The following is a 15,248-nucleotide window of genomic DNA, read 5'->3' as shown; positions in this document are numbered from 1 at the left end:
GAGTTCCTGGCTGAGCTTACTCCAGAACAAAGAGAGCAATACAAGAATGCGTTCTCAAATAAGATCTCATCAACTGTATGCGGCAAGGCTGGAGATGGACTGCAAGAACATCCAGTGGTGATGATGCTGATGGAAGTAACGACAAACTCGGGTTGCCTTGTTGGCTCCCTAATCGACCTTGCATCTGACACCAATTATATCACAAATGAAACAGCTGATCACCTTGGACTGTGCGGTGAGAACATCAGGCTTATAGTCCATGGAGTTGGGGGGATGAAAAAGACTGTCTTGACCAAAAGATATTCCCTGCGGCTGAAGGTAAAGACATCCAAGGGAAAAGTGGCAGAGCATAGAATTCTCTGCTATGGCCTGGAAAACATTGCGGAGGTGACTCAATCAGTCACTGCCGAACAACTGCAGAAATTCTTCCCGGATGTACCCAGAGACGAACTTGTCCGTCCCACAAAGATTGACCTCCTTATCAGTCACCGGGAAGGTCGTCTTGTTCCCCAGCCAATCAAGATTGTGGAAGACCTCGTTCTCTGGGACGGCCCGCTGGGAAAGACTGTTGGGGGAACCCATCCCAATCTCATTGAGACAGTCGACCTGGCCGTGTACCGCTCTGAAACTCACCTAGCTAGGACCATGAGATCAGCCTCGATGGCGTATAAAGAGACCATCATACCTCAAGAAGATGAAAGACCTGAGTTTGTCCGGAGCACCGCAACAGCCAACAAAGAGGTCTTCGAGTGGTTCAGGTGGGACAGCATTGGAGCAGCTTGCAGTCCTCAATGTGGCGGCTGCAAGTGTGGTAGGTGCCCCCCTGGTGGAAAAGAAATGACCCTCAAGGAAGAGCGGGACCTGGAAAAGGTAAAAGAGTGCTTAACATACGTGCTGGCGGACAAACACAGCAACTCTCCCCACTGGGACGCAGCTTATCCCTGGAAGACAGACCTCACAAAACTGCCAGACAATCGGCAGGCAGTGGAGGCAACCTTCAAAAATACTGAGAAGCGTCTGGAGAAGGAACCTGTGTGGAAGGCTGCATACAAAAAACAAATACACGAAATGGTTTCAAGAGGGGCTGTTGCAAAACTCACAAGGGAGGAAATTGACAACTGGGAAGGACCTAAATGGTACATCAGCCATCTGGTTGCACCGAACCCTCACTCCTCCTCAACCCCTGTGAGAATTGTGTGGAATAGTAGCCAAGAATTCAGAGGCATAAGTCTAAATGATCTCCTTCACAAGGGTCCAGATGTACTCAATCCCATCAGAGGTGTCCTTCTGAGGTTTAGGAGTGGACTCCATGCTGCACTGGGTGACGTGAAAAAGATGTACAACTCAGTGTGGTTGAAAGATGATGAAGTTCACCTCCACCGCTTCCTCTGGAGAGACAACCCTGAGGACAACATTGAGGAGTTTGCAGTCGTCAGAGTCAACATCGGTGATAAACCTGCAGGATGTATCGCTCAAGTTGCAATGAAGGAGACAGCCAATCTTCCTCAGTTTGCTGATATGATTGAAGAACGGCGAGCTCTAACTGAGGACAGCTATGTGGATGATATCCTGACCTCTTACGATGACCTCAAGACGCTGGAAAGAATCACCAAAGGGGTGGAGGAGATTTTGAGAGCAGGAGGCTTCTTCCTCAAACCATGGGTTCTGTCACGCCAAAGTGGGAGGAGTGGATCCCCTACTGAGACAATTGTACCCAGGACCCTGGTACTGCCCAATCAAATGCATGATGGTGAGAATAAAGCACTTGGGGTCGGCTACGAACCTGAGACCGACAAGCTTCGGTTGCTGACTTCTATCAACTTCTCTAAGAAAAGAGGGAAAATGAGGACAGGAGTTAATCTGAGCATGGAGGATGTCAGGGAAGGAACACCAAATCCCCTTACCCGACGCATACTACTTTGCCAGATTGCCGCATTATATGACCCGGTTGGTCTTGCCTCACCAGCCAAGCAGAAGGGAGTGATGTTGGTACGAGAATCATTCCAGGAAGCTGGCAAGGACAGACCATCTAAAGACACATGGGATGCCCCTCTCTCACTAAAACTTCGAGAAGCCGCAATAACGCTCTTTGAAGAATTCGTGAGGCTTGGCCAGGTAAGGTTTGAGAGGAGCCTAACACCATCAGGAGCCATAGGCCCACCAACAGGGATCACGTTCTCAGATGGAAGTGAATCCTCCTATGGAGCTGTACTCTACCTGCGGTGGGAAACTCATGATAAAGTTGTTACGAAGTTGGTGGAATCCAAGGCTAAACTCACCCCTCTGGACCAAAAGGGAGATGTGATCAAGGCGGAACTCTGTGGCGCGGTCTTCGCTACCCGCCTAAAAAAGTATTTTGAGAAGCACTGCCGCATTAAAATAGACAAATGGATTCACTTTGTGGATAGCCAAACAATCCTGGCAGCCATCCAAAAGGACAGCTACGGCTTCCAGACCTTTTTCGCTAACCGAATCGGTGAGATTCAGAAAGCCGGACATGTAGAAGATTGGAGGTGGATTGAAGGCAGACGAAACATTGCTGACATACTTACCAGAGGTGCGACTCCTGAGGAACTTAACGAAGGGTCAAGGTGGCAGCAAGGCCCAGAGTTCCTGAAATTACCCAAGACGGACTGGCCTATGAAGATGGCCAGTGAGATTACACCCTCTGCAGCTGAAGATGTGGGAAAACTTCAGCGTAAAGCCTTCTCAGCAGTGGTCACCAGGGCCCAGTTAAAAGGAAGAACTGGCCTCAGTGGGCCTAATATCAAGGCGGACCTCAAGAAGGGGGACCTTAAGCACGATGGAGTCAACCAACCGACTTCACCAGCTGTCCCGAGTGCAACAGCAGCGACAGACAGACGGAGAAGGTCCTGGGCAGTTGGACTGGTGCGCCTTGTGGAACCTCAACGCTTCAGTTCTCTGTCCAAGCTGTGTGGTGCCATAGCCTGGACTCGACGGGCTTCAGAAACTTGGCTGGGAAAACGCCAGGTACCAGACTCCTCAAAGTGGGAGGCAAACCACTCTATCCTGTCTACTGAGGAGAGAGCGCAAGCCTTCAAAGACCTGGTCCTCGCAGCCCAAGATGGCAGTCAGTTCCTGGACTCAACACTAAATCGCTTGGTGGTCCACAAAGACGAGCGCACAGGAACCCTTCTTTGTGGAGGACGAATCCAGTCTTGGAAAGAAGATGGAACAGCTGTTCCTTTAATTCCGTTTCGTTCATGGCTTGCAACGCTACTGTCAAGAGAAGCTCATAACGAGAACCATGAAGGTGTTGCTGCCACGCTTCTGCGCACCAGGAGGAAAGCATGGATTGTGCAAGGTCGAAGAATAGTAAAGAAAGTTGCGAATGACTGTATTACATGTCGCAAACTGAAAGGGAAGATGTGCAAGCAGATGATGAGTGATCTGCCGCCAGAACGCTCACAGCGTGCTAACCCATTTGAGTACACCACACTTGACCTCTTTGGCCCCTTTGAAATCAAGGATGCTGTCAAGAAAAGAACAGGAAAAAAAGTGTGGGGCATAGTATTCTGTTGCATGGCATCAAGGGCAGTTCATGTGGACCTCGTTGACGACCAATCATCTGAGGGCTTTCTCCAAACTTACTCTCGCTTTGTGGCATTGAGAGGCCATCCCAGAAAGTTGTGGTCAGATAGGGGAACCAATTTTATTGGAGCTAAACCTGCCCTACAAGACTTACAGAGGTACTTGGCTACCTTACAGGAAGCATCCATAGAGGATAAAGCCGCCAAGAATGGGACAGTGTGGGCATGTAACTTTCATCCGGCTGACTCACCTCATCGCAACGGGGCTGCGGAAGCTGCAGTTAAGCTCATAAAAAGGGCTCTCACTAGCCTCGGAGGGACAACAAGCTCACTTACCTGGGGTGAACTCCAAACCCTCTTCTACCAGGCAGCTAACCTCACAAATGAAAGGCCGATTGACGCCAGGGCACAAGAACAGGAAGACTCTGTAGAGTACTTGACCCCCAATACTCTACTTCTCGGGAGAACCAGGCAAGGGGGAGATACAGGAGGAATTGATTTATACACCCATCCCTGGCGCCGTCTCAGAGCCATCCAGATTGGTGTGGATATGTTCTGGAAGAAGTGGAGCGAACTTGCTGGACCTAACCAATTCGTTCGACCAAAGTGGCACCGGATCCAAAGGAATGTAGCAGTCGGTGACATTGTTTGGATTGCTGATCAAAACGCACTGCGAGGGCAATTCCGGCTCGGACGGATCCAGGCCGTGTACCCTGACAAGAAATGACTTGTGAGAGATGCTGACGTTAAGACGTGTGTAGGCCTCCCTGCCTCCCTTATGGTTGGGCAATTTAGGAGGAACCCTCAGCAGCTGACGTCAGTCATCCTACGGAGAGACGTGAGGAGACTGGTAGTTTTCATCCCTGTGGAAGACCAGTAACTCCTAGACTGCGCTGCCTAAGCGCCCAGACCTCCAATACTGAAGGCATTACCTCAGGATCTTTCTCTCTTTATCTCTCTAGCTTTCTTTCTCTCCCTCGCTGGTTGGTACGTATCTATGCTGCCTTTGGCACCACTTGCACCATCGTTCATGAACAATGAAGAGCACATACCCTATGTGACCAAACCTGGCAGAATACCAGGGGAGATGTCTGGACGGGGTCCTATTCTTCATAATCAAGATGTGGAAAAAAAAAAAATTGTATGTAATGTTTCTCTGTGACCGTCTTAAATCACATGATCAGTCGGTCAAGTGGGAGGTGTAGCGTTTACTACGTCACGGGTGTTCAACAGCAATGTAACGCAGGTAACTAGGTGGGAGGTTAATTTACCTGATTAGAGCACGGGCCAGTCAAGAGTTGAAATGTGGACCAGTAAAATCCGCGTTTCAACTCCAGTACTGAATAAGCACGGGCTATAAGCAGGAGCGAGCATTGGTTTTGACATGTCTCGTCAGGAGAGATGCGCCACCGGTAAGCTGTTGTTTCTCTACATTGAGCTACGTTTTGTGGACTGATTAGCTGTTTGTGGAAAATCAATCAGTTTAAATAAAAAACCACAACGAGTCATAACAACGTGTCCTCTCCTGATGCCCCGTTCGGTGGGGAGATTCTTAAAGAACCGAACAGTAGCCGTTTGCATAAGAAGAGTGGGCCAAACTGTCAGTACAGTGGTGCAGGTAGCTCTTCCATGGCTATAGGAAGCTCTTGATTGCAGTTATTTTGGCAAAAGGCTGTGGAACCAAATATTGAGCCTAGGGTTTCAATTATTTTGTCAACACCATTTCTGTTTATTTTCTGGTTTAAATTGATATATTAGATTCTGAATCACAAACAAAGAGTATGTAATATTTACAGTAAAATAATGAATTGTGGAGACCAAATATGTTGGTCAATTTGAAACTTATTTTTAGATACAATGTGAGTTATTTGAAGAAGATTTTGGGCCACAGCTGTATAAAGTATATACACCTACTCAAGTACAAATGCATAACTCTCATGAACCATGAACATTATGGTAAGTACTGTATTAATATCTGCATCTATTGCATTAAATACTGCAGTATGCTACAGCAAAGACTACAATGTATAACACAAAAATACTGCAGTGAATACTATAGTATTCATATAGACACAATTAAAAACACTACAGTGAATATTATAGAAATATTATAATACTATTTAGTGCATAGTTGGTACCATGGATCTTGTGTCAGTAACTCTGGGTAAGAAGTCAATACAGTGGATCTCATATCAGTAACTCTGTGTCTGTCACCAACAGGAGAACATTAAGGACAAGCTCAGGGGAATCCCCGTCCAGGTTAATGTGGAGATAGAGAACCCCAAAAGAACAAGACGACAGATTCCAGGAATATCGCCCATTCTCAACCCCAAACCCCAAAAGCCTGTAATGGTATGGTAATATTATTGTAACAATATTATATAATAATTATGGTAGAGTATTAAATCAGTCTCCAATGTGTTAGATTTAGGTCAACTAAATATGAAATTGTGCCTGTTCTCTCTGTTCTAGCAGGAGTTTGTCTTAATTGCATGTTCTTCCATGTGTGCAGGTGAATTTCCGGAAAGAGGGCTGTGGCAGTGATAATGTGTGTCAGAGTAAATTAAAGCTCCAGCATCGCTTCTGCTACAAAGAACCCAACACGGATGAATTTAGTCCTTTAAAAGTGTGAGTATAACCCCTAAACCTAACCATTCATCACATGTCATTGGAATCAGTTCTGACATCATCATCTGCTGTTGTCTTTGCAGGACGGATAACGTGACAGTGGTTTCCCTTAGCGTCCAGAAAGACATCGCCCTGGAGATCACAGTGACCAATGAGAATGGAGATGATGCTCATGAGGCAACACTGGTTGCCTCCTTACCATCAACTCTCACCTACTCAGCCGACTACTCTGCAGTAAGTTCCACCAATCGTCTTCTACCTCTCTTTCTCCTCCTCCATCTGGCAGACTGGTACTGAGTTGTGATTGGTTGTTGGTATGATTGTAGGAAAGGCAGGTGATCTGTAAGGCCAATACTAACGGCTCTCAGGCAGTGTGTGACCTGGGGAACCCCTTCAAACGAAACTCATGGGTGAGACACCAAAATCTGATCACAATCGCTAAACAGTGTGCATGTGTGTAAATGCTAACCTGTGTGTGTGTGTGTGTTTAGGTGAAGTTTTACATCATCCTGAGTACAGCAGGCATTCCCCTGGACACCACAGACCTGGAGATAGACCTTCAACTAGGAACGTGAGTATACACTCCAACTCCCAGCAATGGCAGTACAACCACACTGACCATATTTGCTGATTTGACCTACGACTTTTCAGGACAAGTGTCCAGGACCCAGTCGAAGTCAAGGCCAAGGCTAAAGTGGAGATCGAGCTGCAACTCTCCCTCACAGGGTAGAACAAAATATTTTTTACTTTAATATATGTTCAAATGTTCTGTTACCTCCCAGCATCTGAGAATCAGCAAGGTTTTTGGTGTGTTTGTACTCACTGGGTGTTTCCTGTTTCCCAAGGCTGGCCAAGCCCTCCCAGGTCTATTTCTCTGGAGAGGCTAAAGGAGAGAGTGCCATGAAGACCGAAGGAGACGTCGGCAGTCTCATCGAGTTTGAGTTCAGGGTTAGTCTTTTTATTTCCATATTTTAGGAATCTTATCTTATAGGCATGTTCTTATCAAACAAGTGCATTTTGTATTTTACTGTAAACTGAACTTACCTTTCCTTTACCTGTCTTTTGATTGACAGATGATCAACCTGGGGAGGGCCCTGAAAACGTATGGCACCTCCTATCTGATTATCAATTGGCCAAAGGAGACAATGGAAGGGAAATGGATCTTGTACTTGATGAAGATGAACGCCCAAGGTCTTGGACAGATCACATGCTCCCCAGAGAGCGAGATAAACCCACACACACTCAAAGAGGTTAGCAAACACTTTACGCAATTTTGTCAATGTGTAGTCAAACTCCTTTGACATGCAGCCTTTCCCAATGCAGTTAACTCTGTTGATGGGTTCTCAAAGTGCTTACAAACAAACGCTTTGTTCCAAATAATAATATCTATGTAACTCTCTTTCCAGGAGTCTAGCAACTCCAGGAAGAGACGAGCCACCAAAGAGACCAAGCCGTCAGAAGGAACAATCTCAGCACTACTGAACAAAGAGAGAAAATCCGCTACTCTGGTAACAACTATCTTATACCCCTAAACTCAATGTTTATGTTGTTTTATTAGGTCATCAGGTCTCTTACCTCTACACTTTATCAATGTTTATATGTTGAGTTTTTAGGTCATCAACTCTTGCCCCTACACTTTTATAATTGTAATATGTTTATGTTTATTTACCAGCTTAACTATAACATGTGTTTACAGTCGTGTGGTGATGGGGCAAAGTGTGTTGAGATTCGTTGCCCTCTACATGATCTGGACAGTAATGCAGTCATCCTGCTCCGTTCTCGACTCTGGAACACCACATTCCTGGAGGTGAAACACACATACATGCGATTGTTTTACTGTATTGATGAAACACCTTAATTGCTATGCAAAGAATGTGCAACCTTGTTTCCAAAAAGGTTGGGACACTGTGTAAAATGTAAAGAAAACTAAATGCATTGATGTGCAAATCCTTTAAACACTATATTCAATAGAAAATAGTACAAAGACAACAAATGTTGAAAATGTTGAAACTGAGAAATGTTATTGTTTCTTGAGAAATAAATACCCACTTTAAATTTGATGCCAGCATCACATTTCAAAAAAGAACATCTCACTACTAATTAGGTTGATTGGCAACATCTCAGTAACATGATTGGGTATAAAAAGTGCATCCCAGAGAGGATGAGTCTTTTAGAAGTAAAGATGGGGAGGGGTTCATCACTCTGTGAAAGACTGTGCAGGCAAATAGTGCAACCAATTAAGAATAACGTTTCTCAATGTAAAATTGCAAAGAGTTTGGGGATCTCATGATCTACAGTATATAATATCATTAAAAGATTCAGTGAATCTGGAGAAATCTTTGTAGACAAAGGCCAAAAACCAATATTGGATGGCTGTGATCTTTGGGCCCTCAGGCGGCACTGCATTAAAAACAGACATGATTCTAGGAAACCAACAAGATCCAGAAACACCGCCACCTTCTCTGGGCCAGAGCTCCTTTTAGATGGACTAAGGTGAAGTGGAAAAATGCCCTGTGGTCTTATGAAACAAATGTGAAATAATTTGTGGGAATCCTTCACGCTACGTCCTCGGGACTAAAGAGGAGAGGGACCATCCGGCTTCTGATCAGGGCACAATTCAAAAGCCAGCATCTGTGATGGTATGGTGGGGCATTAGTGCACATGGCATGGGTGACTTGCATCTGTGAAGGCACCGTTAATGCTGAACAATATATACAGGTGCAACTTATGCTGCCATCCAGATTATGTCTTTTTCAGGGAAGGCCTTGCTTATTTCAGCAAGACAATGCCAAACTACATTCTGCACGTATTACAGCATGGCTCTGTAATAAACGAGTCTGGGTGCTAAACTGGCCTGGCTACAGTACAAATCTGTCACAAATTAAAAATATTTGGCGCATTATGAAACGAAGAATTTGACAAAGGAGTCTCCGAACTGTTGAGTAGCTGATATCCTATATCAAGCAAGAATGGGAAAACCTTTCACTTTCAAAACTACAACAATTGTTCTTGTCACAACCTCGGCTCAAAAGCCATGATAAAATGGGAGTCCACAAGTTGAATAGAAAGTAATCAAATAATTTATCAACTTCATTAACCAAAAAGAAAGGTCTATGAGGTGTGATATTCAGTATATCAGTAATATAGTGGGTTGATGAGTGGCATGATTGGTTGAATGTATGTGTTATATGAAGAGCAAAAGATTAACAAACAAAAGTCCAAAATAAGTTAAGTGCTACATGGAGCACTCTGTTTCTTTCCTTTCTTTGTCTGGGAAATACCAGCCACAGGTGCTCCCAATCAACAACAATGACCCTCTCAACTCTGCCTACTAAACTGCAAGGACTAGAACAGACACAGTAAGGCAGAGTGAGAGGGCCGTCACAGTCTCCTCAGTTCCCAAATGCTTACAGAGTGTTGTTATAAGAAGAGATGCAATACAGTGGTAAACATGCTCCTGTACTAACTATTGGGAAACATGTTTTTGGCATCAAATCCAAAATGGGCATGTATTTTTCCAAAAACTCAGTTTCAACATTTGATATGTTTTCTTTGTACTATTTTCAGTTAAGTACGGGGATAAATGTACATCATTGTATTCTGTTTCATTTGAATTTTACGCAACATCCCAACTTTTTTGAAAACAGGGTTGCATTTCCATTAACATAATTATATTTTTCCTAACCCTAAATAAACCCTAAATCTAACCTTAACCCACAAAACAATAACCTAACACCTAAACATTACTCTAAACATAACAATAACCCCCAAAACCATAATATCTAAACCTAACCCGTAATCCCTAAGATTAACTCTAATTCCAACCCTAAACCTCAATATAACCCTAAACCTAACCCCACAACAAAAATAGATTTGAATACTGGCAAAATGTCCTAACTTTTTGCAGATTTTACATGTTTTTTTGGTTCTCACAAGTGTAGGTGTACACACACACACACACACTTGATGTCTTTTCTGTGGGTCTCAATTTGTCCTTATACTTCCTTCAACAGGAGTACTCCGAGCTGAACTATCTGGAGGTGATAGTGACAGCCTCTCTCAAAGTGGACGGTATAGCTGAGAACATGATCCTGAAAAACACAGAGACACAGGTACTTCATCAGTTTTACATTGGAAACAGGAATATTTGACTGTGACTACCTATTAATTTTGATGGATGCGTTTTCTCCTCAGATGAAAGTAACAGTGTTCCCAGAGCGTCTTATGGCCCAATACGGGGGAACGCCCTGGTGGCCCATCTTGTTAGCCATCTTGTTAGGGCTGCTGATGCTTGGCCTGCTGGCCTTCCTGCTCTGGAAGGTAAGACTAAAGGAGCACCGATACATCTACAGCATCGCTGTCTGCAGTACATTATACTACACACGTATTAAAACACACAAACGTACAGACACATGCCCCTACGCACACACAAAAACACTAATGCAATTAATTATTTTTAGTGTGGCTTCTTCGGGAAAAACAAAGACGATGCCTCAGCCTCTGAGAAAGAGAGATTGACATCGTCTGACCCGTAAAGAGAGTGAGAGAGACGCTGTCTCGGGGGTAAACACATCTATACCCACCTGTACATCCCAGGGGGCACAGAGTGGCATGCAGGAGGGACGGGCGCGGTGCAGACTAACTCTGTATCGCTAGGGGCAACATGCTGTGGCTAATTGACAGGGTGGAAAGAGGCTCAGAGCTAAGAAATCAACTGCAATGCTGTTATGATGGAATGGGTAGAACTTGTTCCTTCTTTCCAACTGTTATTGAGTTATGGACTGTTGCATGGCTATGGGATGAATGCTTATTTTGGTAGAAAATCATGATGCCATATGTATGAATCAACAGTTCTCTTATTATGCCAAAGACCCTCTGGGTTGGATCTTTGTGTTCTTCATCTCTTTCTGGTGTCTGCTTCTGTGGTTGCTGTTGGAACTTCCTCCCTCTCAGCCTGGTTTTTAGGGTAGTGCTACTGTATTTCAGCTTTCTGCAGCAACGGCTCAGTATTTCCTCCTACTGTTCAATCATATCTGATCTTAATACACAGTTGTTAAACTCCTTCCATGGACTGTGATGTCAGCTGGTCTCTTGTTCTTGATTGGTTAAGGTCACTGATTAATGAGGAACTCCCCTCACCTGGTTTTCTAGGTCTTAAGTGAAAGAAAAAACAAAAACCAGCAGACAAATCTTCTCTCCATGAGATTTGTTTGGCACACTGCTTTTAAGCAATAGTTTCCCTCGCCACCAAACATTGTCCGATTTGATATAGTTTGATGTGAGGGTAAACTATTCCTTTAATGTTGTTAAAATGTTTAATAATTACAGTTTTTTGATTTTTCCAACAGTGGGGTTTTTTCAAACGCTCCAAGTATGACGACAGCGTTCCCAGTTACAATGCAGTGCGTATCAAAAATGAGGAGAATGATCATCTAGAAAGCCTGGAAAAGAAAGCTTGGATAACAAGCTGGAATAAAAACGAGAGTCACTCTTAACAATGGTGGAAAGCTGGAGCTCCCATTCCTACAGACATTCCCAGACACAGAATGTCCACCTAACATTCCATTGTCTTCCTCTGACCATACCTAGGCCTGAATCCAGTATGGACTTTTGATTGTACGTAGAAATACAAAGAACTATGTGGAAAAGCTTTGTGTACTTTAAAGACTGATGCTACAATAGCAGACTAGATACTCTAAGGTAAAATAAGACAGCCCTTTATTAAATTGTCCCTTTTTGAGGATCAATATAATTATTATTACTAAGTATTTGCTTGTCTTATTTCATCATGAAAGTGACATTCATGGTGACCACTGGTCAGATACAAACGCTTTTTGGGGTGTGTCCATTCTTCTTGCACATTCCGGTCAAGAACCCCAGTTTTCTCTTTTTGAACTCTGGACATTTTGTAAATGTACGCTTTTTGTTTAGGTTAGAACGTTTTGTATATTTGTGTGTATTTATTTTGTTTGTGGAGAATGTTACCTACACAATACTCCACTGGACAAATAAAGTTTTCCAGGAAGGTTTTTCAATGTATGGAAGGATGGATGCCTCAAAGCACACTGACCAATCATCTCCAAATAACTTGAATTAACATCTGTTAAATTTGACTCTCTTCAAGTTTGTGATTAAGTGTGCATTTTGCACATTAACTAGGGTCATTTTTAAGTTATAGTCCCTGCTACTTAATGGCTTTCTTATCCTATTTGTCTATATCATGTAAATGTTATCATGTACTTATCTATTAACATTATACAGAACTGAAAATATTGTGAACCTCTACATATGACACAATTGGTTTTTTATTTTTGAAATAGACCAGAGGAGTGAATCGAGGAATGACGTTTTAGTTCTCTTCTAGTCAGTTGTTCAATCTAGAAATCAAACATTCTAAAACAGGGCCCAGTCAATTCTCTAGATACATACATTTTCACAGTAACAGCTGTAGATTTTGTTGAAGTAACATGCCAAAAAAGCCATAACTTCATAAATGTTTTACATTGTGTATAAAATCATGTCTCTTTGTACTTTTTTTTAAAGTATTACATCAACTTTAATAGGCCTATTGCAGAAAGTATGACACACTGATTCAGGCATCATTAACAACACATTTTATTTTCTTTATCTAATGAAATGTTCATTGTAATTCACAAATGATTATTTTGTAAGCTACTGGAGGTGAATTGCAACAGCGTAGCATTCACACCAACTCTTCCACAATCCAATTACGTAAAGTATGTTTAAATTGGACATTCAGTGAACATGTACTGTAGTGCTGAAATTTATGAGAGGAATTGGATATTCAGCCATTATAAAACTTAATTGCGGTTCCATTTTTCTTTTGGTCAAACGGCTTATAAAAGCTGTAAAAACAGCATTAGTTGGTATTTTACAGATATTTCACAGTAATTTAAAAGCATAAATATTCCCCTACTTTTCTCAGTAGTGGCTTTCTCACATGAACAGTAATTGAGTGAACTGTGTAGAATGTTAGCAACCAAGTTCACTTGCCAGATGGAGAGGTTTCCCGCATAATTGGGCTATTTTTAATGACAGTGTGTGAGTAGGGTTGTATAGAAAAAATTGCGCTCAGGCAGTTTTATTGTGGAGTCTGTGGGTGATTAGGTAGTTTACAGTCAATGATGTTTGGCAACACTATTTCCACTAGCTCCGGTGCAACGTGGTCTCATGTATTGGTATCACATAGTAAACACCTGAGACAATACATTTATACATTACAATACATTATAATTTTACATTAGGTGCCATTTAATTAGAATGAATGTAATGTATGATAACATACAGTATCTCACAAAAGTGAGTACACCCCTCACATTTTTGTAAATATTTGATTATATCTTTTCGTGTGACAACACTGAAGAAATGACACTTTGCTACAATGTAAAGTAGTGAGTGTACAGCTTGTAGAATAGTGTACATTTGCTGTCCCCTGAAAATAACACAACACACGGCCATTAATGTCTAAACCGCTGGCAACAAAAGTGACCTCTTAAGTGAAAATATCCAAATTGGACTCAATGAGCCATTTTCCCTCCCTGGTGTCATGTGACTCGTTAGTGTTACAAGGTCTCAGGTGTGAATGGGGGAGCAGGTGTGTTAAATTTGGTGTAATCGTTCTCACACTCCCTCATACTGGTCACTGGAAGTTCAACATGGCACCTCATGACAAAGAACTCTCTGAGGATCTGAAAACAATAATTGTTGCTCTACATAAAGATGGCCTAGTCTATAAGAAGATTGCCAAGACCGGGAAACTGAGCTGCAGCACGTTGGCTAAGACAATGCAGTGGTTTGATGATTTAAAATTGTTTGAAGTAATTATTGGACACTATGTCAGCAACTCTCAATTTTCTAACATATCTAACAAAAGATATTTTAAAAAATGTAAACGTTAAAACCCACGACTGACATTAATCTCACAGAATGTACAGTGGGGAGTATAGTATATGATACACTGCCGATTTTGCAGGTTTTCCTACTTACAAATCATGTAGAGGTCTGTATTTTTTATCATAGGTACACTTCAACTGTAAGAGATGGAACCTAAAACAAAAATCCAGAAAAAAAACTTTTACATAATTAATTAGCATTTTAAGTATTTGATCACCTACGTTGGTAAGAATTCCAGCACTCACAGACCTGTTTGTTTTTCTTTAAGTAGCCCTCCTGTTCTCCACTCATTATCTGTATTAACTGCCTCGTTAGCTGTATAAAAGACACCTGTCCACACACTCAATCAAGCAGACTCCAACCTCTCCACGATGGCCAAGACCAGAGAGCTGTGTAAGGACATCAGGGATAAAATTGTAGACCTGCACAAGGCTGGGATGGGCTACAGGACAATAGGCAAGCAGCTTGGTGAGAAGGCAACAACTGTTGGAGCAATTATTAGAAAATGGAAGAAGTTCAAGATGACGGTCAATCTCTATTGGTCTGGGGGCTCCATGCAAGATCTCACCTTGTGGGGCATCAATGTTCATGAGGAAGGTGAGGGATCAGCTCAGAACTACACGGCAGAACCTGGTCAATAACCTGAAGAGAGTTGGGACCACAGTCTCAAAAAAAACATCAGTAACATACTACGCCGTCGTGGATTAAAATCCTGCAGCGCACGCAAGGTCCCCCTGCTCAAGCCAGCGCATGTCCAGGCCCCTCTGAAGTTTGCCAATGACCATCTGGATGATCCAGAGGAGGAATGGGAGAAGGTCATGTGGTCTGTTGAGACAAAAATAGAGCTTTTTGGTCTAAACTCCACTCGCTGTGTTTGGAGGAAGGAGAAGGATGAGTACAACCCCAAGAACACCATCCCAACCGTGAAGCATAGAGGTGGAAACATCATTCTTTGGGGATGCTTTTCTGCAAAGGGAACAGGACGACTCCACCGTATTGAGGGGAAGATGGATGGGGCCATGTTTCGCGAGATCTTGGCCAACAACCTCCCTTCCCTCAGTAAGAGCATTGAAGATGGGTCGTGGCTGGGTCTTCTAGCATGACAACGACCCGAAACACACAGCCAGGGCAATTAAGGAGTGGCTCCGTAATAAG

General features: G+C 43.0%; 1 protein-coding gene across 3 annotated transcripts in view; it reads left to right on the top strand.

The window, feature by feature from the left end:
• LOC105007213 (integrin alpha-6) overlaps nt 1–12,694 on the top strand; it is a 36,315-nt gene extending 23,621 nt beyond the window's left edge. Inside the window, exons 12-25 of one of the 3 annotated variants that reach the window (XM_029118541.2) lie at nt 5,772–5,903; nt 6,064–6,179; nt 6,263–6,413; nt 6,506–6,589; nt 6,671–6,750; nt 6,831–6,905; nt 7,025–7,127; nt 7,253–7,429; nt 7,586–7,687; nt 7,876–7,986; nt 10,193–10,291; nt 10,374–10,499; nt 10,640–10,742; nt 11,528–11,623. In XM_029118541.2, the coding sequence (XP_028974374.2) occupies nt 5,772–5,903; nt 6,064–6,179; nt 6,263–6,413; nt 6,506–6,589; nt 6,671–6,750; nt 6,831–6,905; nt 7,025–7,127; nt 7,253–7,429; nt 7,586–7,687; nt 7,876–7,986; nt 10,193–10,291; nt 10,374–10,499; nt 10,640–10,714 (1,431 nt within the window). In that variant the 3' untranslated portion in view covers nt 10,715–10,742; nt 11,528–11,623. Of the gene's footprint in view, nt 1–5,771; nt 5,904–6,063; nt 6,180–6,262; nt 6,414–6,505; nt 6,590–6,670; nt 6,751–6,830; nt 6,906–7,024; nt 7,128–7,252; nt 7,430–7,585; nt 7,688–7,875; nt 7,987–10,192; nt 10,292–10,373; nt 10,500–10,639; nt 10,743–11,527 lie in introns of all 3 variants that reach the window. The other 2 variants (XM_029118542.2, XM_029118540.2) reach the window with 2 other exon arrangements.
• The last annotated feature ends 2,554 nt before the right edge of the window (nt 12,695–15,248 follow it).

The sequence above is a fragment of the Esox lucius genome, chromosome 3, assembly GCF_011004845.1.
Source record: "Esox lucius isolate fEsoLuc1 chromosome 3, fEsoLuc1.pri, whole genome shotgun sequence".
NCBI classification, from domain to species: domain Eukaryota; kingdom Metazoa; phylum Chordata; class Actinopteri; order Esociformes; family Esocidae; genus Esox; species Esox lucius.
Note: the sequence above shows the minus strand (reverse complement) of the source record. Positions and strands in the feature narration are given on the sequence as shown.